Source organism: Panthera onca, chromosome C1 (genome assembly GCF_046562875.1).
Source record: "Panthera onca isolate mPanOnc1 chromosome C1, mPanOnc1 haplotype 2, whole genome shotgun sequence".
NCBI lineage: Eukaryota > Metazoa > Chordata > Mammalia > Carnivora > Felidae > Panthera > Panthera onca.
This window is the reverse complement of record NC_138346.1, coordinates 110,859,870-110,886,854: the sequence shown is the minus strand read 5'-3', so window position 1 is coordinate 110,886,854 and position 26,985 is coordinate 110,859,870. Positions and strand designations below refer to the sequence as shown.

Below are 26,985 nucleotides of genomic sequence, written 5' to 3'. Positions count from 1 at the left end.
CGGCGGAAGCAGCGGCGCTGGGCTGAGGGGTGGGGGGCAGAGTGCTAGCGCCCCGGCGGTGGCGGCGGGTCCAGAGCCTGAGGACGTCGGCCCCAAAAGCAGAGAGCGCACAGGAGCGAGCTCGAGGCGGCGCGGCGGCCCCTCGGCGCAGCACCCAGGTAATGGCGGGACGGGCGCCCGGGAGGGGAGGGGAGGAGAGGGGAGGAGACGAGGGGGCGGGGCGGCTGAGCCGGGCTGCAGCGTCCGTCCCGCTGAGCGTCCCTGGGGAAGGGCAGCGGTGCCTCGTCTCCTGCGGCTCAGATCTACGCTTTTCCATGAGCTGGGCTTGGCAGTTGGGCCGGCGGCAGGGACCCGGTGTCCTGCGGCAAGGAAGAGAGAGGCTCCAGGAGGGGTGGGCTGTTTCGGGCTTGGGGGCGTGGCGGGCGTGGGCCCTGGCGGGGAAGTAGAGCGGCTGGGGGAACGCCGGCGGGCGGGCGGCCCAGGGAGTTTGGCTCCTGGAGCAGTTTAAAGTGACTCTCCACATCCGGGCCCTGCGCCCGCCGCTTTCAGACCCCGACCGAGGCGGGGCCTCCCACCTCTCCGCCCCTCTCGCCGGGAGCGCTTGTCTTCCTCTGCCATTGGCTCAGCCTCGAGGGGTTTGGGCTGCCCCGGCGAGGCTCGCGCCTGATTGGCTGGGAGTCGGCGGGAGGGTGGGGCGGGATCAGAGCGCTCAGGCCTCTGCGGATTGGTGCGGGCCCTCGAATGACGCGCCCGGCGTGGGGCCAATGGGCGGGCGGGGGAGGTAGGGGCAGGTTCGGGGGCAGAGTACTGGAGCGGAGCCCCGGTGGGGTGGCGGGGGTGAGCGGGGCCGGCTGGGCTGGACAGCGGCGGGCCCGAAGTGGGCTCCGGTAGGATCCGTCTCCACGACTCCGGAGCCCAGCGCTGCCACCGAGATGGGCCCTCCGCGGCACCCCCAGCCCGGCGAGATGGAAGCGGGAGGTGCGGGCGGCGGGCGGCGGCTGCAGGTAAAGAGGCACGCCGCTTGTGCTAGGGATCCCTAGAATGCCGTCCTCCCTCTTCCCCGAGAGTCTCAGACACCCGAAGTGTGTCTGGAAACCTGTGTTCTCCAATCTCAGCGGTGGGCTTTGGGGTGGGGGTGGGGTTGCGTGCGAATCGAAAGACCGGTAGAGCTTGGCTCTTGAGGGAAAAGTGGGGGTCGATTTAGAGAAAGTGGTGAAGGTCTCTGGTTCCTCTGGCTTAGTGGGGGGTGGGGGTGGTCTGTGAGAGAAAGGGGGAGGAAATCGGTAAACGGAAGCCTGTGCAGAAAATCATTTGAGAGTTCTTTTGAAGTAGGTCTTGATGTCAGCTTTCTGATATCTTAGAACAAGGCATCTCCCCTCAGATTCCTCCTATGACATATACATGACAGTTGTGGTCACCTTGGTGTAAGCTTTAGTCTTTCAAAGGGACATGCTATTTTCCATAAAACTTTATACCGATGTATATGTATTGTGTTAATACCTGTCATGTGGCTGTTGTACAGAATTCAGTGTCGATTTTTTAGAGTGGTAAGCTGTATTTATGGAGTGTCATAGTATCCCCCAACACCACACAAATGATTTTATTATTGAACCTATGTCCACTAAAAACTTAACAGAATTTAGTTTACTTCTGCACTGTATATTGATCACAAATAATTGTTCTAGGTGAATGATGCTGCATTTGCTTTTCTAAAGGAAAGTATAGGTACTGGAGATGCTTTAATTTCTCATTATTGATTCTAACGTGAGAATTTATAATAACCATATGACTGTATGCACTGCAGGTGGAAATGAGTTCTCAACAGTTTCCTCGGTTAGGAACCCCATCCACTGGGCTAAGCCAGGCTCCTTCACAGATTGCAAACAGTGGTTCTGCAGGATTGATAAACCCAGCTGCCACAGGTGAGATATGCGATGTTCTCCTATATTGCTTCTTGTTTTAAGAATGTTGCCAGTTTTGGGGGGGTGCCTGGATGACTCAGTTAGTTCAGTATCCGATTTCAGCTCAGGTCGTGATCTCACAGTTCATGGGTTCAAGCCCCACATCAAGCTCTGTGCTGACAGCTCAGAGCCTGGAGCTTGCTTCCGATTCTGTGTCTCCTTCCCTCTCTGCTCCTCCTCTGCTCACACTCTGTTTCTCTTTTTCTCAAAAATAAATAAACATTTTAAAAAAAATTTTTTTAATTAGCAAATTCCTTGTGGGATTTTAGTAAATACTAGGTTATCAAATTTGAATAAAGGATATATTACAATTCTAATCTAAACAAGGCTTTTTAAATTCCTTTTTTAATTCTTTCACTTGTACTAGAGTATACCAGAAACCTACGTTAATGCATTCCTACAAGAACTATATTTTTAATACAGTAGTGTGTTCTCCTTTAATTAATGCCCAGAGTATTATAGTGCCATGAGAGAGTCCAAACTATGTAAGGCATAGTTCTTGCCTTTTATGAGCCTATGAACTAGGAAAAAGGTTTGAAAAAAAAAAGTACATTTGACCCTTGAAAAATATGGGTTTGAACTCCATTAACATGTGGATTTTTTCTGAAAAAAATAGTAAAGTACTGTAAATGTATTTTGTCTTCCTTATGATTTTCTTTTTTCAATAATTTTTTAAAAATTTATTTTTAGAGATAGAAGGTAGGTGAATGTGGGGGAAGGACAGAGTGAGAGAGGGGAAAGAGAGAATCCCAAGCAGGCTCCACACTCAGTGTAGAGCCTGAAGCGGGGCTCGATCTCACAACCATGAGATCATGACCTAAAGCAAAGTCAAGACTGGGCTGCTCAACTGACTGAGCCACCCAGGTGCCTCTTCCTTATGATTTTCTTACTAGCATTTTTTTTTGTAGCTTCATTTATTGCAAGAATATGATATATAATACTTATAACATACAAAATATGTATTAGTCAACTGTTACAGGTAAGGTTTCTACTCAACAATAGACTATTAGTAGTTAAGTTTAAGGGAATCAAAAGTTATATGCAGATTTTTGACTGCAGGTGTGGCCATCACCTAACCCCTACATTGTTCAAGGATCAACGGAATATGCACACATATATGCACTTAGTTTTTGGTTGTATACCCTTTGAGTGCTATAGGTCAGTGGTCCTCAGCAGGGATGATTTTGCATTCCAGGGAATAATTTGGCAATGTCTGGATACATTTTTGGTTGTCACAACTAGGGGGTGCTATTGACATCTGATAGTTAAATGTCAGGGATGCTGCTAAATGGGCCTTAGAGCTTCCCCTGCCCCGGTGCCCCAAAGTATCCAGTCCAGTCAGTAGTGCTGAAGTTGAGGAACTCCTTCAAGTGGTCTTTTCTCTAAATGTGTCAAGAAAAAAGTTGGCACTGCAAAGTGGAGTATTTCTTTTTCTATTCCGTTTTCTTCACCTCCTGCTTCCTAAGTTCCTTATCGTGGTAAATGGTACCACTGTCTGCTCATGGTACCACTGTCTGCTCAAACCAGGAACATGGCCTCGTCTTTAATTGCTTTGTCTCTCTCTCTTATCTGTGAGCTATGGCCCTTTGTCTAGTGTTTCAACCTCATTATCCCTTTGCTTCCCTCCTGCCAACTTTTTTTTTGTTACAAATTCATTTCAGTTCTCTTTAGTCTTGAAATAACTTTAAGCTACTTTATGTCTGCTGCTTAATAGTAGCTACTCATTTTCTAAATGAATGACAAAAAGTTCCCAATTTTCTTGACTCTGAGACTTTATACATTCTGTTCCTTTTGCCACAATCTTCCTTCTTCCTTTTCACACTCACTTATCTGGTTAGTTCCTGTTCTTCCTTGAGGTTTCATCTCAGATGTCACTTTCTCTAGGAGGTGTTTACTGATTCCACCATCCGCAAGTCAGGGGTTGGACCTCCTGGAATGAGGGCTAGAACCACGTCCACCTTGGGTACCTTTATATTTGCTGTACTTGCTCCATCATAGGACACAAAGTAGTGGTCATCAAGTCCTTACAGAGCCACTTAAAGTTCTTTGCTTTTTAATAAATATTTTTGACAGTATTTTGTCTTTGATATAAATTCATAGAATAATTTAAAGAAACATAGCTTAGGGGCACCTGGTGGCTCAGGCAGTTAAGTGTCCAACTTTGGCACAGGTCACGATCTCATGGTTTGTGAGTTTGAGCCCCGCATCAGGCGCTGCACTGACAGTGCAGAGCTGGCTTGGGATTCTCTCTCTCCACCCCTCTCTCTGCCCCTCCCTGACTTGCATGCGTGCGCGCTCTCTCTCTCTCTCTCTCTCTCTCTCTCTCTTTTAAAATAAATAAATGAATGAATGAATGAATAAAGGAGCATAGTTTAAAGGGAGTATTTTTGAATGTCTATTTGCAGAGAATTATGCTGCTTATTAAAAATGGTGTCATTTAGGAATAATTGCCCTCAGATTTTGTTGAGGAAATCATTGACTTAAAATTGTCTGTAATTTTACTTGTGAATAGTGTGTGTTTTTTCCTTCTATTGCTCTCAGAGAAGGAAACAAAAGTTTTCCATGAGGAATTAAATATTTTCTTGATATTTCCTATCGCTTTTATCAGAAGTAAAAGCATATCAGGATCTCAAACACGTTCAAATTTCAGAAGTGTAGACTACAACCAGTGTTCTTAACTACCCTTTCAGGATTCTTTTCAGGTAAAAATAAGCTGAAATGAAGAACTCAGATATCTGGAAGGAAATGATAAATGGTTTCAAAAAGATCTTAACAGGAAATGCTCAGTAAAGTGTATCTTAATGAAATTGTCAAAAATCAAAGTCTTCCTGGACAAATAGGTTTGGGGAAAGTTGTTAAATTGTCCATTCCCTCAAAAATTTAATTATGGGAAGATCTGTTTGGATAACAGGGAAGGTTCAAAACATCATATATAAAGAAAATACTAGGGTGCCTGCCTGGCTTAATCAGAATAGCATGTGACTCTTGATCTTGGGGTGGTAAGTTTGAGGCCCACATTGGGTATAGAGATTACTTAAAAAAAATTTGTAAAGCCCTTTAAAGAAAAAAAGGGGGGAGCCAGGTGGCTCAGTCACTTGAGCATCCAACTCTTGATTTCGGCTCAGGTCTTCATCTCACACTTAGTGAAATCTAGCCCTATGTCGGGCTCTGTGCTGATAGCACAGAACCTGCTTGGGATTCTCTCTCTCTCTCTCTCTCTCTCTCTCTCTCTCTCTCTCTCTCTCTCTCTTCCTCTCCCAGCTTGCATACATGAGTGCACATACACTCTCTCTCAAAATAAATAAACTTTAAAAAAAAGAAAAAAGCTCTTAGAACTAGTAAGTGAAATTAGTAAAGGTTTCAGGATAAAAGTTCAATGTATAGAAACCAATTATATTTTTAAATACTAGCAATTTTTTTGAAAAATGAAGTTTTTAAAATGTCATTTGCAAGAGCATAAAAAAAAAACAGAAAATATTTAAGGATAAACTAACAAAACGTGTGTAAGACTTAGGGTTAAAAACCTATGAAAAACATGGCTGAGAATAATTAAAAACCTAGATAAAAGTGGGGCACCTAGGTGGCTCAGTCAGTTAAGTCTCTGACTTCTGTTCAGGTCATGATGTCACGGTACGTGAGTTCCAGCCCCTCAACAGGCTCTGTGCTGACTGCTCAGAGCCTGGAGCCTGCTTTGGATTCTGTGTCTCCCTGTTTCATTGCCCCTCCTCTGCTCACACTCTGTTTCTCTCTCTCTCAAAAATAAATAAACATTAAAAAAAATTTTTTTTTAACCTAGATAAATGAAATGATCAATCATGCCTATGGATTGGAACACTCAATATTTTTAAAATAATAGTTCTACCCAAGGGGATCTGTAGATTTTTAAAAATCCTGATGAAAATCCTTTCATGTCCTTTTGTAAAACTTGCCAGCCTGAATCTATATTTATGTAGAAACCAAAGGATCTACAATAGACAAAGCAATTTTGATCCCCCTAAAAAGAAAAGAAAGTTGGAGGACTCTACTACGTTATTTTAAGACTTGCTGTAAGCTTACACTAATCAAGACAGTGTAGTATTGGCATAAAGATAGAAATATAGATCATTGAAAGTGGAGGATCCAGAAACAGACCCATACATAATAATGGTCAACTGATTTCTGACAAATGTACATAGATAATTCAATAGGGAAATGATAGTCTTTTCAACAAAATAGTGCTTGAACACCAGAATATCCATATGGAAAAAATGAACCTTAACCTTTACTTTTGCCTTACACGAAAATTAACTCACAATGTATCATTATGGACCTAAACGTAAAACTTAAAATTTCTAAAAGAAAACATGGAAACTGCAGTGACCAAATACTGTTTAGGTCACAAAAAACACTAATTATGAAAGAAACAACTGATACATTGTACTTCATCAAAATTAAAAATGCCTGTTCTTCAAAAGACACCATTAACAAAAATGCAAACCACAAAGACATTTGGATAAATATATCTGCAGAGGACTTATATCCTAAATATATAAAGAACTCTTGTAACTTAATAGCTTTTGCTATTTGAGACACTCTGATTTTTTTTAATGGGCAAACTTTGAATAGACCGATCACCAAAGACACTATAAGAATGTCCAATAAGCACATGAAGGATACTCAATTGTGTTATTTCCTCAAGGCTATGCAAACTAAACCACAGAAAATACTACATATCTACTATACTGACTAAAATTAAATACCAGCAATACCAAGTTTGAGGTGTTCATGGAGCAAGTAGAATCCATACCTTCTTGTTGGGAACGCCAGATAATCTAGCTACTTTTGAAACAGTTTGGCAGTACTTCATAGAGTTAAATATAAACTTGACCATACAACCTAGCAATCCCATTCCTAGATATTTCCCCAAGATAAATGGAAATGTATGTTCAAAGACTCATACTTCAGTGTTCCTAGAAGCAATGTTCATACTTCAGTGTTCCTAGAATCAGTGTTCCTAGAAGCAATAGCCATAAACTGAAAACAACCCAGAATTTATCAGCTGGTGACTAGATAAAGTTTGGTTTATACATACAGTGGAAAACTACTTAATAAAAAGGAACAGACTGCTAGCATATAGAACAACATAGATGAACCTCAAAAACAGTTAACCCTTGAACAACCTGAGGGTTAGGGTCACTGGCCCTCTGAGTCAATTTGAGTATAACTTTGACTCCCCCAAAACTTTACTAATAGCCTAGTGTTGAGCAGAAGGCTTACTGATGACATAAACAATGGATACATATTTGTGTTTTATATATCATATACTGTATTTTTATAATGAAGTAAGCTAGAGAAAAGATAATGTTACAGAGAAAAGCCTAAGGAAGAGGTGCACCTGGGTGGCTCAGTTGGTTGAGGGTGTGATTCTTGATTTCTGCTCAGGTCATGATTCCAGGGTTGTGGGATCAGTGCCCGTGTCAGGCTCCATGCTGAGTGTGGAACCTGCTTACGCACATGCACGGTCTCTCTCTTTCTAAAATAAAGAAAGAAAGAAAGAACAGCATATGGAAGAAAAAATCATTTACAGCACTGTACTGTATCAAAAGCCACGTGTAAGTACAGCTGTGCAATTCAAATCCATGTTGTTCAAGGACTGACTATACTAAGAGAAAGAAACCGACACAACAGACCAAATATTGTATGATTCTATTTGTATGAAATTCCAGGAAACACAAAGCTATAGTGTTAGAAAGCAAATTAATGGTTTCTAAGGGGTAGGAGGGTCTGAGGGAGGGAACTGACTGCAAAGGGGCATGAATGAACCGGTAAGAGTAATGGAAAATGTTCTCCATCGTGATTGTATTGTGGTTAGAATACTGTATACTCCTGCAAAAACTCATCTAATTTTATACAAAGGCTTAGTGGATTTTCTATGTAAATTATACCTCAGTAAAGCTGACTGACTAAAAAATGGACAAAATATAGAAACATACACTTCATGGGGCATCTGCATGGCTTAGTCAGTTAAGCATCCGACATCGGCTCAGGTCATGATCTCACGGCTCGTGGGTTCGAGCCCCATGTTGGGCTCTGTGCTGACAGCTCAGAGCCTGGAGTCTGCTTCGGATTCTGTCTCCTGTCTCTGCCCCTTCCCCACTCGCACTCTATCGGTCTCTCAAAAATAAATAAATGTAAAAAAAAAATATTTTTTTGAAAAGAAACATATACTTCACAAAGGAAGATACTTATGAATGACCTGTGATCACATAAAAAGAAGTTGCACATCACTAGTCATCATGGAGATGCTAACTGAAATCACCATGAGAACCCTGCTAAACACCCACTGGAATGTCTGTGTATCAAGAATTGTAAGGATAAGGAGCTGCTAGAACTCTGATCCGCTGGCTGATGGGACTGTAACACGGTACAACCACTTTGGAAGGTATTTTGGCAGTCTCCTATAAACATTTACTTACCATTTGACCCAGCAGTTCTACTCCTAGCCTGTTGGTTAAGAACGTAAAAAAAAAAAAACAAAACTGTTGTTGAACTCTCTAGTCTTCGAATAGCCATTTTATTGTATGTAAATTGTACATCAATAGAGTGGTTTTAAAAATCAAAGTAAAAAAAATCTGAATGACCAGGGAGAAAAACCAACATTAACAAAATGTAAAATGTACATCTGTCTTTTCACGTAACACCTGTACTCAGAGATTTTTTTCCTGAGGAAATCGCTGGACAAGAACTCAAAATACATATGGATGTTTATCCCAGAGTTGTTGATAATAGCAAAAATTTGGAAATAACCTAAAAGCCCATCAGTGATATAATGGTTAAAAAAGCTATGGTATATCCAATGGGATTTCATTTAGCTTTTTTAAAAATTTTATTTATTTATTTTGAGAGAGAGAGAAGGCATGCATGGGAGGGGCAGAGAGAGAGGGAGAGAGAGAATCCTAAGCAGGCTCTGCCCTGTCAGTATAGAACCCAATGTGGGACTCGAATTCCCTCAATTTTTAAATTGTTTTTAAATAGTTACATGTTGTTCCGGTCCAGAATTCCCAAAGAAAGAGTGTATAGCAAAAAGTATCTCTCCTATCCCTATTCTCTCAGAATCTACTTTCTTTCCCATCAAGAAATCAAGATACTTTGGGAGTTATGTTTCTACATAAGAAAATAAAGGCATGTATGATTACTTTTTCACTGTTCTGTACCTTGCTTTTTTCCTTTAGATATGTTTTTGCATAATGCACATTACCGATTTTTTAATAAGAATACCTAAAAAGCTTCCTTGTCTTATTTTTATAGTTGCATGGTAGTCTGGGAGTATACCGGAATTTATACATCCAGTCACCTGTTGATAGATACGTAGGTTTTAAAAATTCCTTTACTGGAATAAAAATGGTGAAACAAATAAGGTACACAAGTCATTTTACACATGTACTATGTATTTTATAGGATACATTGCTGCAAGTGGAATTGTTGAGTTTCAAAAGGTGTACATAATGATGATAGGATTGTAATAATGATAGAGATCTCCATGTTTGTTTTGTAGGAAATTTGTTTTGAAAAGCTGTATGTTCTTGGGCTTAAGAATATTTATGTTATCTTTTTAATGTTAGGTTTTTATAACTTTTTAAATAAATACCTTAAATGAAAGCATCCTGTCTTGCATTGCTCTTCCAGCTGTTTGAGATCATTTTTTTTTTTTATTTTTTTTAATGCCTTCTTATTTTTGAGAGAGAGTAAGTGGGTGAGGGGCAGAGAGAGAGAGAGAGAGAGAGGGAGACACGGAATGCAAAGCAGGCTCCAGGTTCTGAGCTATCAGCCTAGCTGACCGCTGTATGTGCTGTTTACTTCATTAGTATTATTTAACACTGAAAGCATATGACATGTGGTTTCTCCCTTAATGCCCTTACTAGTCAATGATGAATCTAGTCGAGAGGCTGAAGTCACTGCCAGGGAGCACATGGGTTCCGGCGGCTCCCTCCAGTCCCGTGAAGAGAAGCAAGAGCCTGTTGTGGTAAGGCCCTATCCGCAGGTGCAGATGTTGTCTACACACCATGCTGTTGCATCGGGCACACCCGTCACAGTGACAGCCCCACCAGCACATCTGACGCCAGCAGTGCCACTCTCCTTTTCGGAGGGACTTATGAAGGTAATGGAGAGGTTTAAAATTTCACATTAAACCACAGCTAAGGACTGGCTCATATTCCTGACAGTATTCACAGAGTCTTAGGCCGCATCCAGGATATCACAGCGTTCTCTTTTTGACCCATCAGTTCAGCTCTTTTCTGTCGCTCAGAGCTCTGCTGTTCTGCAGTGCCTATCTTGTGCCGCTGGGCAGTTGGCATCACAGGATCTTTTCTAGTATCCATTTTGACATTGACTTTATTCAAGTTAATGGGCATGCTGACTTAGTTTTTATCTTGGAGTGGCACTCTTCTCCAAGGTTTTGTTTTAAAGCTCACTAATTTGGGGGTATCTGAGAATATCGCCTTGTGTATTACCTTGTCGCAATGTTTTAGTTACTGGGAGTTTTGTTTACTTCCGCCCAAACTTGGGATACAGCATTGTACAGAAGAAAGAATGTGGGCTGTGAGCCATCCAAGTCTGGGCTTCAGTCCCAGTTCCAGTTTTTACTGTCTGTGTGGCTTGGAGCAAGTGACATAGCCTTGCTTTGTATGCTTCCTCATCTGTAAAATGGAAATGCTGGTACTTGAATGGAAGAGCTGTGATGCTAAGAGATAAAATATATAAGGCTTCTGGATCTTTCCTGGCCCTCTCCAGGTTTGATTTGTGTACTTTTTTAACTATAGAAGGAAATGCATCACTCGTAAAAAGCTATTGATTGTTTCGTGTGGTTTTCTGTTCGCAGCCGCCCCCGAAGCCCACCATGCCTAGCCGTCCCATTGCTCCTGCTCCACCTTCTACCTTGTCACTTCCCCCCAAGGTTCCAGGGCAGGTTACCGTTACCATGGAGAGTAGCATCCCTCAAGCTTCAGCCATTCCTGTGGCAACAATCAGTGGACAACAGGTTTTTCTCCTCTTAATTTGCTGATTTTCAAACTGAGATGCCAAACTGTTGATCATTATTTATTGAATGCCAGCAGTACATTAGGCACTGTATTAAATTAAAAAATTAAATGGTCACTGGTATCTGCAAGGGGAGGATAGCAGGTTTGAGAGAGAAGGATATCTGCAGGGAGTAAAACCAACATGCACAGTGGTCTTTGTCATTTGGCCAGTATGTATTGAGCATCTGCTATGTGTGAGGCACCACCGTCCATGTGAGATACAAGTCTAGACAAGACCGTCCGTATCCTTGAGGTGCTCAGAGTCCACTTGTGCTGGTTAGCTTTGGGGGGTGGAGAACAGCCTCGTGGCAGTAATGCTTCTTTAGGATTTTTCTCTGAGGAGGATGATGGTGTATGTCTTGGGCACCTAGCATGTGCCCTCAAGCAGCTCATCAGTCATGAACATTTATTTTGTAGTCTCATGTTTTAGCTTATGTTTTTTGGCTGAAATTCTACTCCTACTCTATAATATGTATATGATTTATTTAAATATTTTGAATTATTGACCAGTGAAAAAACCTGAATCTAAAAACTTTCCCTTCCAGTTTTTAAGAAAAAAATTGGTATTCCAAGAAGACACTATGTTTTTTGTTTTTTGTTTTTTCTCTTGTCATACTGCTGAGTACTCCCAGAAATACTGGAACCCCCACTTCGGTATCACTGGCATAAGGGTTGGGAGCCTCTGAGGAAGGTCCTCTAAGGAGGGGAGGAGTTGAGGAACTTGTATGGGAGTACCTGCTGAGTGCTAATTGACATTTACTTAGAAGTCCTGCATAACATAAAGAGTGGGTGAATGCAGTGGCACGTAAAGAAAATAGAATAGGAAAAAAAAAAAAAACAAAAAAAAAAGAAAATAGAATAGGAAATAAGAATAAAATAGAGTAAGCTTTTGGCTTATTCTAAAATAGAATAAGCTTTTTGCCAACGCAGAGAGAACAAGTGTGAAAGACTAATATTGGAGATGAGAGTGTCCCAAAGTGGGCAGTCAAATGAGTCCATCTGTTAGAGATCTAGCACCTACTGTGGCTCAAGGCAGTTGAAGTGTCCTCACAGTCACTTACCCCACGCTTGCGGGCATGGGTCTTCATGTAGTATGTTGCATAAAAAAAACTAAACATCCTTTTCCTTGGGGTACTCACTGTCTAAAAGGAACACCCTGACCCACATTTGGAGGCAGCTGACCTCCTAGAAGCAATGGCTAAGCATCAATGGCTAAGACCAAGCACATGAAAATAACATTGTGTCTTGTTTCTTGCAGGGACATCCCAGTAACCTGCATCATATCATGACCACAAATGTACAGATGTCTATTATCCGCAGCAATGCTCCTGGGCCCCCTCTTCACATTGGAGCTTCTCATTTACCTCGAGGTAAAAACTGTACGTTTTGCTTATGTTCTCAAAATGCATTGGCAGATACACATTTGGTAAGAGATACAGTAATAAAAAATGTATCTAGAATCAGCTTATTAAAGTTATAGGACAGCAGAAATAAACTTAGAGCAATACACATTTTTGGCATGGTCAAATATGTGCTAATTATCGTCATACCCCAACAAGCATGTGTGTATGCTTTTGGGTGTAAACTTAAAACAATTCAGATTTTTAGTAGGGTCTAAAGATTGTCCTTTATAATGAGGAACGCCTCAGACCTATGACAGTCCAAAATGATCTTGATGTTTAGAATAAAGTCACAGATACGAATACTGAATATTTTAAAGGTTTAGTGATAATGGTAACTCAAGCAATACAGCTGTAAGATGGATTTATTCTTACAGTTAAATTCTGATAGGTTGTCAAGTATTAAATTCAGTGACTTTTCTCAGCTACTTCATCAGCCTTATGTTGGAGAGTGTAAAATCATTGTTGGCAAAATCAGGCTAACAAGTACAAAACCAGGTTTACTTGGTCATAACGTAATTCATTGGTCCCCAGAGCAAAGTTCACAGATTGCAAGGGCGTCTGTGTTAGATCGAAAGTACTTTCGTGAAAATACTAAGATGTCATTTGCCTGTATTTGACAATACAAAGGCAGAGGTAGTTCAGGTGAACCCTCGCTGATGGTTAAACCGCTGGAGCCTTGGCCTAAATGAAGGCAGCAGCCCCGCGCTGTGCTATTCAGTGTGTGCCTCTCTTCTGTATCCTTGCAGTTAACAAAACAGAAAACAGTTTCATTTCATAGTGTCCTTAAAGAAGCAAAACAGTTTACTAATCTTAACAAATCACAACCCATGAGTGCACTTTTTAAAATTTTCTATGTGACAAAAGGGAAGTATACAATACGGCATGTCAGCTAAATTACTGACATACTGAGTTTTAGAACATATCTGCACTCTTTTCCTAGGGCATATGATTGGAATATTTAAATGGTGAGCCCATAAGCCATACTAATGACAAAAATTATTTTCCAGGTGCAGCCGCTGCTGCTGTGATGTCCAGTTCTAAAGTAACCACGGTCCTGAGGCCGACTTCCCAGTTGCCAAATACTGCTACAGCTCAGCCGGCAGTACAGCATATCATTCACCAACCTATCCAGGCATGTCAGCTTGTGGGTAGTCAGCCAGCAAGTATCAAGTGCCTACTCAGAGTTCTTGACTCTGCTAGAGCCTGGGAGAGTCCTTTGACCTCACGTGACTTTTGATATAGTCGCCAAGGTGTCCAGAAGGTTGAGTTCTATACGGTGTGAGATGATCAGCCACGGAGATTTAGAAGAGTGGGGCCAAGAGAAGCTGTCGTAGGGATGGGTGTAGAGGGAGATTCAGAGAAGTGAAGAGGCGGCGAAAGGGAGTGAGACTGCACAGTGGCAAGGAAGACCATGGCACTTGTATACTGGGTTTAGTAAAGGTGAGCCAGAACAGAGAAGTTTTAATTCACATAGGGATGTATGAGCCCCTAAATACTTCGTGCACATTTTTATACATGTGTGTGTGCTTTTCAAGAAAGACAGTCTGTGCCTTTCAACTTTTTTCCAAGGAAATCTATGGCCTCAATTGTACTGAAGTATACTGTGTTATGAGGTATACTGTGATGTCTCTGAATTCAGAGCTTGAAGATACAGAGTGTAAACTTGATTTTATACACAGCAGAGAGCCACTAAGTTTTTTGAACATAGTAATATGAGATCACAGAAATCTCTTTGAAAGATTAATGTAGCTGAACCACAGAGGGTAGATGCATGTTCAAATACTTTTGGGGGCCAGACTGGTCACATATATGGAACAGCTGGGTTTAACACAATCAGGAAGATTGCTGGGTAGGACACTGGGTAGTACATGTCCAGCCTAGAGTTTTCAATTTAAAACAAAATAAGAGGGCTTGCTGGCTAACAAAGCACACTTGGAGACTCATTCGGCCCCCGGAGTGTAAATGGTATACAGGAAGGACAGGAGAAAGAACCCAAACAGGGAGTTCTAAAGCTAGTGTGATGACCTGGTGTGAAACAAGCTGTAGCAGTAGGCGTAGGCACTGCAGATCGAAGGTCTGGAGATAAGAGGCAGATCCAAATGGGCAGCATTTGCGAATTGAACTGCATGTATCAGGGTCAAGAAAGGGACTACTCAGAAGAGCTCAGATGATCGAAAGAAATGACAGTGGACAAGCCAGTGAAGCCCAGGGTGGAACTTGTCTGGTGAAGATTTTATACACAGATGTAGATAAGGGAAGGTAAGAGAAGTACATCCATGTGAAAACAGCCAGAGAGCAGCTGGGCACCCTGAATCTTCCATAAGCAAATGCTGTTTTCACGTGTTTGCTGGCTTAGAGGGCCCGAGAGCCAGCATCTCCATCCGACGGCTTAGAGCCCTCTGTGGAAAGCACTTGGTTGTGTGGGAGTATAGAATGTCTATGTCAGAACCAACAACAAATCTGTGGGCACTCTAGATCTGAAGGGTTGGATCCCAACTACTCCCCATAGGATAAAATGTTGAATCTAGTCATATTTGGAAAGGAGGAATTTATATACTCTATCCAGCCAAAATGGGAATTTTTTTTGTAATTCTGACTCTTGGTCTTAAAATTACCTATCTGAACATAGAATTCCTTAGTCAGAATGGTGAGAATCTCCTTTCATTTGAACAACATACTTGTTTGGAGGCCCAGGTTTTAAATTACACTTACAGTGTTTGGCTTATTGTATTTTATTTTGCTTTTTGTTTTAAATGAAATATTTTTTTCTCTTCTCTTGGTAGTCTCGTCCACCTGTGACCACCTCTAATACCATCCCTCCTGCTGTGGTAGCAACTGTTTCAGCCACCAGAGCTCAATCTCCAGTCATTACTACAACAGCAGCACATGCTACTGATTCAGCACTCAGGTATATTTGGGGCTTAAAGATCTAGCCCTCCTTCTTTACCTTTTTCTTTCCTTCATCCTTTCATTTACCTCAGTAAATACTCCTTGAGTGCTTTTCTATGAACTCTGTAGTGTTCTAGATACTAGAGGTAAAGCAGTGAACAACGAGACATTCCTGCCCTCATAGAGTTTCTATTTTTAGGGGCTGGAGACACACAAAAACAAAGTGTCCTAGATGGTGCAAAGTGCTTTGGGGAAAAATTAGATAGGGTGAGATTTGGAGCAACAGTGTAGGCAGTGCAGGCCTACCACTTCATGTAAGATGATCCGGGAGAACTGTTGATAAGAACAGATTGGAGCCAACAGTTGAAAGATGTAATGAAGTGAGCCATATGGCTGTGTAGGATAAGAGCATTCTAAGCAGTGGGAACAGTAAGTGCAAAGGCCTGAGATTGTAGTGTGTTTGCCACGCCTAAGGAGAAGCAAGAGGCTGATGGGAGGAGAACGGCCAGAGATTATTTTAGGAAGTAACAGGGTCTCCATATCACTTAGGGCCTTAGGAAGCCCTTTACAGATTTAGACTTTGCTGGGGTGCAGCGGGAAGCCTTACCAGAGTTTTGAGCAGAGCAGCAGCATGATCTGAAGTTTTTGGTGGATCAGCTGTGGAGAGGCAAAGTGGGAAACAGAGAGATGGTTTAGAAGGGTGTGTCAGGAATCCAGGAAAGAGGATTGCTGGAGGTGGAACCTGGTTAGATCCAGAGTAGAGGTTTGAAGTTGGTTGAGGACTTCTGAAGAATTATATAGGGGCAGTGAGAGAATAGGAAGAGTCAGGATTTTGGCCCTGCCAGTTGTGTAGCTAGGAAGGTTTCGCAGCAGTAATACTGCGTGGCTAGGAAGGTGACATCATGTGGCTAGGAAGGTGACATCATGTGGCTAGGAAGGTGATGCTGCAGTAACGTGTGATGAAGAACAGTGGGAGGACTAGCTTTGGGGAGGAATCCCTGATTGGTTTTGAGCACTGGAAGATGGTGTTGACTTCTGAGCACTGAAGTGGAGATGTTGAGATAGGTTAATAGAGGAGTTTGGAGTCCAGGTAAGAGTTCTGAAGGAGATAATTCAGGAAGACCATATAGATGGGGAAGAGGTTTTTGAGAGAAAAGGTCTCCCAGGTGAGAGGGCTGAAGGGGGAAGGAGTATTCTCAGGGGAGAGCCGAGATTCATTAGGGCAGGGAGGTAAAGGATATATTCAGATTAGAGATTGCGGATTTGCTAGAGATAGACTGTAAGTCTCTAGGCTGTATTGGAAGGTTTGGGTATCTGAAAAGGGAGAGATCAACAGGGCCCTACAGGGATAAAGTCTGGTTGATGAGGAATGATCTGGGGTGCCTCTAAGGAAGTACACCGTTGGGTGAAGACATGATGGTATTTGTCCTCCTGATCCCCAAGGCATATTGCATTGTATTGCATTGTGGGAAGGTTGTGAAAGTTGGGCGGAGACAATGGGATGTGAGTCTTGCCAGGAAGTCTTTCTTGATTAATACCTTTGGTTATGTGTTGCCTTTGGCAATATAAACAAGAAGTGATTCACTGAACAGAAGAAGGGGTAGTAGGCATGAAGACCAAAACAGTCAGACGAGACCATCCGTAAGTCTTGATTACCAGCTGGAGGCAGGGCAGAGTGGTGAGGAAGAAGTCTAGATGTCTCCTTGGTTTTTTTCCTTGTTTGACCAAGTAAGTAAAAAGGAAACAAGGGAAAGAAAGCGAATGTTAGAAATAATTTTGATTTTTGGGATACTGAGTTTATCCATGGAACAATCCAGTGGCTGTTGTCAGCAGGTGGTTGAAGAGATGTCAGAGCCAGAGATAATGGGTTTGGAAGATATCAGCCTGTGGGCTACAGTTCAAGGTTGGGGGTATGAGTCTCACCAGGGGGAATAAATACAGTGAGAAGAGGGTCTGGAACAGAACTCTAAAGAAAGTAACTTTTAAATGTAGAAGAGTGCCTAGGACTTCTATTTAACCATTAGCTCTGTCATTCACTAGCTGTGTGGCATTAGGCAAGTTTCTCAACATTACTGATCCTTAGTTTCCTCTTCAGTAAAATGAGCATACTTTACCTTTTGGTAATTTAAAATATTGCCTGAGGTATAGAGAGACACAACTGCCCAACATAAAACAGATTATATGTTGTTCATTTTAATTTTGTATTACCTTGAAGAAGTTAATGTATTCAGGGGTGCCTGGGTGGCTCAGTCGGTTGAGTGTCCCAACTCTTGATTTCAGCTCAGGTCATGATTTCACAGTTCGTAGGATTGAGCCCTGTGTTGGGCTCTGCACTGACAGCACAGAGCCTGCTTGAGATACTCTCTCTCCCTCTCCCTCTCCTTGCTCGCTCTCTTTCTCTCTTACTCTCAAAATCAGTAAATAAACTTAAAAAAAAAAAAAGTTAATATATTCAGATGGTATGAGGAAATTTGAAAGTTAGAAAGGTGCAGACAATGAAAACTAGAGTTTTTTTTTTTTTAAACCATGTTATCAAAGTATCTTTTCCATTGTATTGAATTTTTTTTTTAATTTTTTTTTTTTAATGTTTATTTATTTTTGAGACTGAGAGAGACAGAGCATGAATAGGGGAGGGGCAGAGAGAGAGGGAGACACAGAATCGGAAGCAGGCTCCAGGCTCCGAGCCATCAGCCCAGAGCCCGACGCAAGGCTCGAACTCACGGACCGTGAGATGGTGACCTGAGCTGAAGTCGGACGCTTAACTGAGCTACCCAGGCGCCCCTCCATTGTATTGAATTTTTAATTAAAAACTGGTTGTTGAATTTTGTGAGGTGTACTTTGAGCATTTTGCCAGTCTCAGTACTCTGGGCGCTAGAAATACACCAGTGAATTAAACAGGCAAAAACCCTAATGACCAGATGATTTTTCTACTTAAATCTATAACAGTGATAGGGGCACCTGGCTGACTCAGTCAGTTAAGTGTTCGGCTCAGATCATGATCTCATAGCTCATGAGTTCAAGCCCTGCATCAAGCTATACATTGACAGTACAGAGCCTACTTTAGATTCTGTCTCTCACCCTCTCTCTCTGTCCCTCCCCTGCTCACACTATTTCTGTCTTTCAAAATAAATATTTTTTTTTAAGTTTAAAAAATCTATAACAATGATAAATTTCTAATATTTAGCTCCCTTTGAATTGAGCCAGAAAGTTTATTTATTTTTTTAATTTTGTTTATTTTGAGAGAGACAGAGAACATGTGAGTGGGGGAGGGGCACAGAGAGAGAGAGGGAGAATCTCAAGCAGGCTGTGTGCTGTCAGCATAGAGCCCAACGGAGAGCTTGAACTCACAAACTGTGAAATTGTGACCTGAGCCAAAGCTAAGAGCCAGATGCGCAACCAGCTGAGCCACCCAGGTGCCCCTGAAGCCAGAAAGCTTAAATAGACCAATTTCTATTGGAGAAATAGAAAAAAATTTCAAAGCAACATCTCCCAGAAAAGCACTCGGCCCAGACGGTTTCACTGAACTCTGTCAAACTCTCAAAGACCAGATAAACCAATGATAATTAAATTGGCTTAAGGCATAGAAACAAAGGAAAGTTCCAAAAAAATTTTAAGTCTTATTCTTTTTGTTAAACAGAGTAATCTTATCTGCCAATTTTTTAAATCATTTTTTATTGTTCGTTGCTTGATTGAATGAACTCTATTACCTTCCTCAAAAAGAACTTACAGGACCAGTATTTTGAGTTTTCACATGTTCAGAATCATTTTGCAGTTATCGCTATACCTAAGCAGTAGTTTAACTGATAATTCTTTTGTTTCTGTATTCTTTCTGTGAGTACTTTATCAAGTGTTTTTTCTCTGCCTTCCAGAACCAGATGACGTAGAGAAGTAAGGCCAGCTTTATTTCTTTTTTTAAACACCTTAAAAGGATCTTGATATTTTTGCCTGATTGCCTAAGATTTTTTTCTTTGTTTTTTGTTTTGTTGTGTTTTGTTTTTGTTTTGTTTTTTTAGAGAGAGAGAGAGCATGAACAGGGGAAGGGGTCGGGAAGGGAAGAGAGAATCTTAAGCAAGCTCCACCCTATGCACTGAGCCCAGTATGGGGCTCAGTCTTGACTCTAGGATCATGGCCTGAGCTGAAACCAAGAGCTGGAAGCTCAACCAACTGAGCCACTCAGGCGCCCCTAAGGCTCTCTATCTTTGAATTTCGATGATTTAAATGGGATTTGTTTTGTAGTGACCATTGTGTATTGTTCTGTTCTGAAACATGGTGTATGTTTTTAATCTGCAGCATGACACCATATTTATGAACAGTTTTCTTGGATTGTGTCTTTATTCTATTCCATTTTAGTGGGAGGGGCACCCAGTTATGTGTTTGTTGGATCTTTTTTGCATGACTTCCTTATCTAAGCCTTATTAACTTTTCCCCCTTTTGGTTCTGCTTACTTTTCTCACAATCTTCTGTTTCTTACTGAGTTTCTACCATTGTCTGGCATGCTCTACTTTTTAGTTTTGCTTTCAGTCCTGATGCAGCTGAATATTTTCTTCTGTTTTTCTCTTGAGCTATGCTTATTTTAGCCCCTTCTGTTGTCTAATCATGTCCAGTGAGCTCTTACATCTTTGTTTTGTGTTTTCATTTCTAGAAGCAGTTATTGCATCAGGTTTCTTCATTCATGGCACAATTTTCATCTGCTTAGTGAAAGTATTTCTAATGAACTTCCCTTTTTCTGTCCACCATTTTTCTTATAGCATCATGAGATAGATCCTGTGCTGGTTGCATTCTGACTACTCGTCTTTGAATGGAGTTGAATGTATTCTGCGTCATCTATTTGTAATTGGTTCTTGTTGTAGGCTGGGCTGTGTACTGGATTAGGGGAGATTTTCCTAATGGCTCAGAATCCTATGTTTGTATTTTCTTGGTCATTACTTCTCTCCTGCTAGTGAAGATAGATTGTCCCAAATGGCAGTTTTTCTCTTCCCTGCATCTCACCACATGCTGTTTGTTTGTTTGTTTGTTTGTTTGTTTGTTTGTTTGTTTTTAAAGTAAACTCTGTACCCAACATGGGACTTGAACTCATGACCCTGAGATGAAGGGTCACATGCTCTACCAACTGAGCCAGCCAGGTGCCCCTCACCACACCCTGTTTTTCACATGGCACTTATTTGTGTGTGTGGTTAATAGTTTAACCCTACATCGTTGATTCTTGGATCTTGGAACTGGTCCGAGTCCAGGTTCTGCTTCAGTGACCCCTCTGATTGTTACAAACAAAAGATTATGGTTTCCTGTGTCAGAGTATGCTCCTCACTTTGGAGAATTATACTTGACTGGATCTTGTCCCTTAAATTGTAGCCGCAGAAATCCTGTCTGTATTGGCTCATGTTTGAGTATCACTGCCTTGGCCGTTCTGCTACCCCTTCTGTGGTTTGAGTTTTCAGGTCTCTCCTAGTTTTGCCAAAGATGGAGACTGAATTCCATTTTCTTTTCCTTGTTACTGTTTTCTGAGAGGTGAGAAAATCCCAAACCAGCAGTCTCTGCCTACAGTACTTCTTGTTTGTCCTCACTCTAAAGTGAAGCAAACATCCAGTTTAACACTGGAGGATGCTCATTAGTCTACTCATTGTAAATTAACCACATATTTTCTGTATTTGTCTAAATTGGGTGTCTATTCCTAGAGCTGCCTCTGAGGCCATTAAAAAGAAATAGTATAGTGATTAAGACAACAGACTTGGGAGCACTTTCTAGCTGGCTGACCTTACTTAATCTCTTTGATCTTTTTTTGTATAGGAGGGTGTTGCTACTATGGATCAGGGATATTTTCTTTACTCGGTGTATTTTAATGAAAATCCCTTTCTTTCCTAGCTGCCCCAAATTTGGCTAGTGAGAACCCCTACAAACTGGCTTGAGTGTCATTTTGATATCTCCTTTTGGACTTCACATACTTTCCTATTTCTGGTACATGATAAATGAGGCCCTTTTTTATTTTTTCTGCTTCCCTGGTCTTGAAATCAGCCATTTCTGCAAAGATTCTTGGTTCTCTTTAGTGGAGAATGGGAATTAGAACCCAAGATCTGGGTGCTAGGGGTACACATTGCTCTTGAGGTATCATTCCTTTTGGGCTCTTTCTGTGGACAGAGGTAATCAATATAGTAAACATAGTCATGGCTTCATGCTGATATCTCCAAATGAAATTTAACATTATAAATTTTTTCTTTCCTCGATTTTACATATATATATATTTTTTTTAATTTTTCTAACATTTATTTATTTTTGAGAGAGAGAGTAAGCACAAGTGGGGAAGGGGCAGGGAGGGTGACAAGAGGATCCAAAGCAGGCTCTGTGCTATGAGTGCAGAGCCAGATGCGGGGCTCAAACTCACGAACTGTGAGATCACAACCTGAGCTGAAATCAAGAGTTGGCCACTTAAACAACTGAGTCACACAGGCGCCACATATATATACACATGTACATATACGTACATGTATACGTATATGTATGTGTGTATGTGTATATATATATGTGTATATATATATATATATATATTTTGTTTTTTGTTTTTGTTTTTTTAAGTTTATTTATTTTGAGAGGGTGAGAGAATATCTCAAGCAGTCTCCACGCAGTCAACGTGGAGCCCCTCCTCAGGCTCAATCTCACAAACTGTAAGATCATGACCTGAGCCAAAATCAAGAGTCAGACACTTGACCAACTGAGCCACCCAGACTCCCTCCTCAATTTTACACTTGTGCATCTTTCATACTGAAAACCTTGTGTCCTCAAGACATTAGCATAACTAGTTGGGTTTTCTGATCTATAATATTAAAAAAATAGTTTCATAGTAACACTTCAGAGTCCCAAGTCCACCGTCGAAAATCAACCCCTTATTTTCTGTAGATTTGCTCACAATAAGACTGAATGAAGTTTAAGACTTCTTCACAGTTCTTTTGTCCTCAAACTGGATCCCACTAAACAAAGTGAGAATGTGTTCAAAAGTCACTTGATTATTTTCTCTGTGGGATATCCAAAATGTAAATATATAAAAAGGTATACAGTGAGAAGTATCATTCTCTTCTCTGTCCCTCAGGTACCAATTTCCCATGTTCCTATCCCTTTGCTTTTTAAGATAACCTGTTCCTAGTTTTTTGGTTATCTTTTTAGTGCATGTTTATTATAATTTAATACATAGTTAGGACTGTTTGTTTAAATTTGTTTTTTAATTTTAAGGATTTAGTTTTTTTTAAGAGAGAGCATGCATGCAAGCATGGGAGGGGAAGAGAAAGAGGGAGGAAAAGAGTCCCAAGCAGGCTCTGTGCTGTGAGCTTCAAGCTTGATTTCACGAACTGTGAGATCATGATCTGAGCCAAAATCAAGAGTTGGATGCTCAACTGACTAAGCCACCCAGGCACCCCTAGAATTTACTTTTTGATTTAACTTTTTAAAAAACATGGAAAATATTTATTTGGTTCAAAAGTCAAAGCTATATAAAAAGATGGACTCTTAAGTGTCTGTGGCTACACCTAACTTGCCATTTGCTCTTTGGTGAGTCCGCATTTTATTACTCTCTGATTTGGTGTCTCAGGGTTTCTTTTTATGAAGTAAGTATATGCATAGATAAACCCATACATTTTGTTTGTTTGTTTGTTCCACTCCTTTCTTACAGAAAATCTAGCACGTTGTATTTATATATACTGTTTTGTATCTTGCATTTTTCTCTTAACAATATATTCTGGAGAGGACTCCAAATCAGTACCTAGAGATATCTTATTCATTCCTTTTATCTTTGGCTGCATTGTACCTCATCTTATGGATGTTGTGTTGGACATTTTGACACATGTGCTGTTCCATGTTTTAGATGGTGTATTTTCAAAGTCTGTTTGTGGAAGTGAGAGTGCTAGGTCAAAGAGTTAATACCTCAATTTCCTCACCTAGAAAATGGCAATAATATTAGCTACCTCAGAGATCATTATAAAAAGTGATTATAGGGGTACCTGAGTGGCTCAGTTAAGCATATGACTTTGGATCAGGTCGTGATCTCGCAGTCCATGAGTTACAGCCCCACGTTGGGCTCTGTGCTGACAGCTGAGAGCCTGGAGCCTGCTTTGGATTCCGTGTCTCCCTCTCTCTCTGCCCCTTCCTCACTCGCACTCTGTCTCTCTCTCTCTGTCTCAAAAATAAACATTAAAAATGTTAAAAAAAATTTTTTTAAATAAATCATATTAATACATGTAAAGGACTTAGAATATGCCTAGCATGTAATATATGTTATAGAAATGTTAATATTTATCATTTTTTATTAAGAGTACACGAAAAGTCAAAGATTACTATACACTATAGTCTGTGCTTTCAAAACCACTTAAAACCATATTTGAATCCTTAATACAGATATTCTTTTTTGGGTATTTTTTGCATGTGCTGGACCTCTTAAATGTCAATGCATTCAAGGTGAATTGAGGAGACCCTTTCCCAGTTATCCAAATGTTGGCGTTATTCTTTGTTATGAGGTTTTTCAGAAATACTTTTATAATTAAGTTCATCCATCCTAAAATTTGTCCTTATTTTAATTATATATACATGTATCTCTCTGAATGGTTTTCATTATAAATGCTAGGAGCAGGTATCTTATGTGACGCTGTATTCAGCACATTATGTTGTCAACTATTAAAAATCCAGTCTCCAGGGCGCCTGGGTGGCTCACTCAGTTAAGTGTCTAACTTCGGCTCAGGTCATGTGAGTTTAAGCCCCACATTAGGCTCTAAGCTGACAGCTCAGAGCCTGGAGCCTGCTTTGGATTCTGTGTCTCCTTCCTTCTTTGCCGCTTCTCACCCCTCTCTCTCAAAAGTAAACATTAAAAAATCCAGTCTCCAAATGGATTTTTACCTGATAAAGCTGCAGAGACGTCCTGATAGCTGGAGCAACAAGTTTATGCAGGTGGTCTGTGTCCCCAAATATCTGCTCTTCTCAGGTTATTCTAAAGTCACCTTCGAAGAGGGTGTGAAAGCCACGTAGGGAAGAATCCAGGCTGTAAAACAAAGTCATAATTACTGTTCATTCACTGGACCAGTGGTGTTCAGAATCCTGTTAATTTGAGCAAGGACTGAGTCTCCACTTGCTGCATCAAGAATAATATCTTTAGGCAGATTCAGCAGAGATTGTACCAAACATCTGACCCTGCAGCCCGCATTTGGACCCTCAGGACAGTGGGTCCAAATGGTCATCGTTGGTAATGTTAGGAGCCACAGAAGTACTTCGGTTTGCAGTGTGGTATCTTGCACAGTGTGGATCTCTACATCCTGGTCAGAATTGGTCTACCATGTATGTGCTAATCTAGTCCAATATTCCCACCAGCGTGCCATTTCTCCGGTGGTGACTAACCAGGCTGTGAAATAGGCACAGCTTGTATTTTTCTTCTTTGTGTTTCTGGATATAACTTTTGGGCTCTATGACTTATAAAAAAAATTGGATTCTACCATAATAATGGAGAGAGAAAATGAAACAGAAACAAAATCTCAAAGTGGTCATTTAAATTATCAAGAGAACATCCATTTCTCATTCCCACCCTTTTTTAGATGACTAACAGAAGAGGCATAATAAAGGCTTGAAATGAATGACCAAAAGACTTTTTAGGACTATCCAGGTTTTTATGTTTCTAGTTTTTTTTTTCTGGCTTGAGAACATGAGAGTCACTTAAGAGGAAATCTTTTGGGGTCCTTTACATCTTGGGTGAACATAGGGAATGGGTTTGGGGAAATGGCTCATCCTGGAAAAAACAAAAATCCAAACATGAAAATCCAGTCTCCGGTAGTAGGCTTTCTCTTCAGTGAGTTCTACCAAGTTGCATAGTTGTGTTTGTGGCCAGTCTTTTCAGCTTTCCTTTAAACTCAAATGATAGGCATTTAGTTTTCTTTTCAGAAAGAAAACCATCCTTCATTCAGTTTTAACACTTTATACACTAATATCCCCCATGTCTGTTTTTTAAGAATTTTGAGACAGGATTCTTATGATGAAATTAACCATTGCTTAGTTTAGATACATGCAGTCCTGGGGCACCTGGCTGGCTCAGTTGGTTGAGTGTCTGACTTCAGCTCAGGTCATAATCTCACAATTCATGAGTTCAAGCCCCAGCTGTGCTGACAGCTCAGAGCCTGGAATCTGCTTTGGATTCTGTGTCTCCCTCTCTGTCCCTCCCCTGCTCATGTTCTTTCTCTCTCTTTCTCTCTCTTTCAAAAATAAATAAACATTAAAAAAAATTTTTTAGATATATACAGTCCCAATCAAGTCTACCCTTACAGCTCAACTTACCAACTTCTTTTTAATTTGTAGTCACATGTTTTCATAATACAAAAGCATAAAAAAAGATGTGTAGTAAGGAGTGTTGTTCTCTCATCTGTCCCCCGTCCACCAAGATCCTATGTTCCTTTCCCTTTGCTTTTCTAAATTACCTGATAATAACTTACTGGCTATCCTTCCAGGGTTTCTTAAATATGGTCAGATTCAGGGGCACCTGGGTAGCTCAGTTGGTTGAGCACCCGACTTTGGCTCAGGTCATGATCTCCCAGTTCAGGAGTTCAAGCCCCACATCAGGCTCGCTGCTGTCAGCCTATCAGCGCAAAGCCTGCTTCAGATCCTCTGCCCCCTCTTTCTGCCCCTCCCCGCTTGCGCTCTCCCAAAAAATAAATATGTAAATAAAATATATATAGTCAGATTCACATGCAGTTCTTACTTCTGTCCTTTTTAACCAAAAATTAACTCATAGATTCTCTTTCTTTTCATATAGGAATATACATCAAAAGTTTCCCACATTCATAGACCGTTTCATTGTTCTCTTAGTAGCAGTATAGTGAGCCATTGTATGTATGAATGGGTTTGAGGTTGTTTCCAATACTTTTCCTATCATAAGTAATACTGCAGTCAATAACGTGTGCAAGAATATCTATATTCCCAAAGTATAGATAGATTCCCAAAAGTAATCAGCAATTATATACAGTTATAATTTTGATATCTACTAATTGCCTTCCTTAGGGTTTATACCAGTTTATACTCCATCCAGAATGTTTAAGAAGTGTCTGTTTCCAGGCACATGAAAAGATGCTCAACGTCACTCCTCATCAGGGAAATACAAATCAAAACCACACTCAGATATCACCTCACGCCAGTCAGAGTGGCCAAAATGAACAAATCAGGAGACTATAGATGCTGGAGAGGATGTGGAGAAACGGGAACCCTCTTGCACTGTTGGTGGGAATGCAAACTGGTGCAGCCACTCTGGAAAACAGTGTGGAGGTTCCTCAAAAAATTAAAAATAGACCTACCCTATGACCCAGCAATAGCACTGCTAGGAATTTACCCAAGGGATACAGGAGTGCTGATGCATAGGGGCACTTGTACCCCAATGTTTATAGCAGCACTCTCAACAATAGCCAAATTATGGAAAGAGCCTAAATGTCCATCAACTGATGAATGGATAAAGAAATTGTGGTTTATATACACAATGGAGTACTACGTGGCAATGAGAAAGAATGAAATATGGCCCTTTGTAGCAACATGGATGGAACTGGAGAGTATTATGCTAAGTGAAATAAGCCATACAGAGAAAGACAGATACCATATGGTTTCACTCTTACGTGGATCCTGAGAAACTTAACAGAAACCCATGGGGGAGGGGAAGGAAAAAAAAAAAGGAGG

The 26,985-nt window shown here is 40.9% G+C and overlaps 1 protein-coding gene across 9 annotated transcripts in view; it reads left to right on the top strand.

Annotated features, from left to right (window-relative positions):
* The window catches only part of SAP130 (Sin3A associated protein 130), an 80,881-nt gene continuing 53,896 nt past the window's right edge, over positions 1-26,985 (top strand). For 3 of the 9 annotated variants that reach the window (XM_060624770.3, XM_060624774.3, XM_060624769.3), the window contains exons 1-7: positions 814-1,004; positions 1,805-1,922; positions 9,863-10,098; positions 10,819-10,977; positions 12,276-12,387; positions 13,428-13,552; positions 15,204-15,328. In XM_060624770.3, coding sequence (XP_060480753.1) covers positions 933-1,004; positions 1,805-1,922; positions 9,863-10,098; positions 10,819-10,977; positions 12,276-12,387; positions 13,428-13,552; positions 15,204-15,328 — 947 coding nt within the window. In that variant the 5' untranslated portion in view covers positions 814-932. Of the gene's footprint in view, positions 159-812; positions 1,005-1,804; positions 1,923-8,187; positions 8,383-9,862; positions 10,099-10,818; positions 10,978-12,275; positions 12,388-13,427; positions 13,553-15,203; positions 15,329-26,985 lie in introns of those variants that run through there. The other 6 variants (XM_060624772.3, XM_060624775.3, XM_060624776.3 and 3 more) reach the window with 6 other exon arrangements.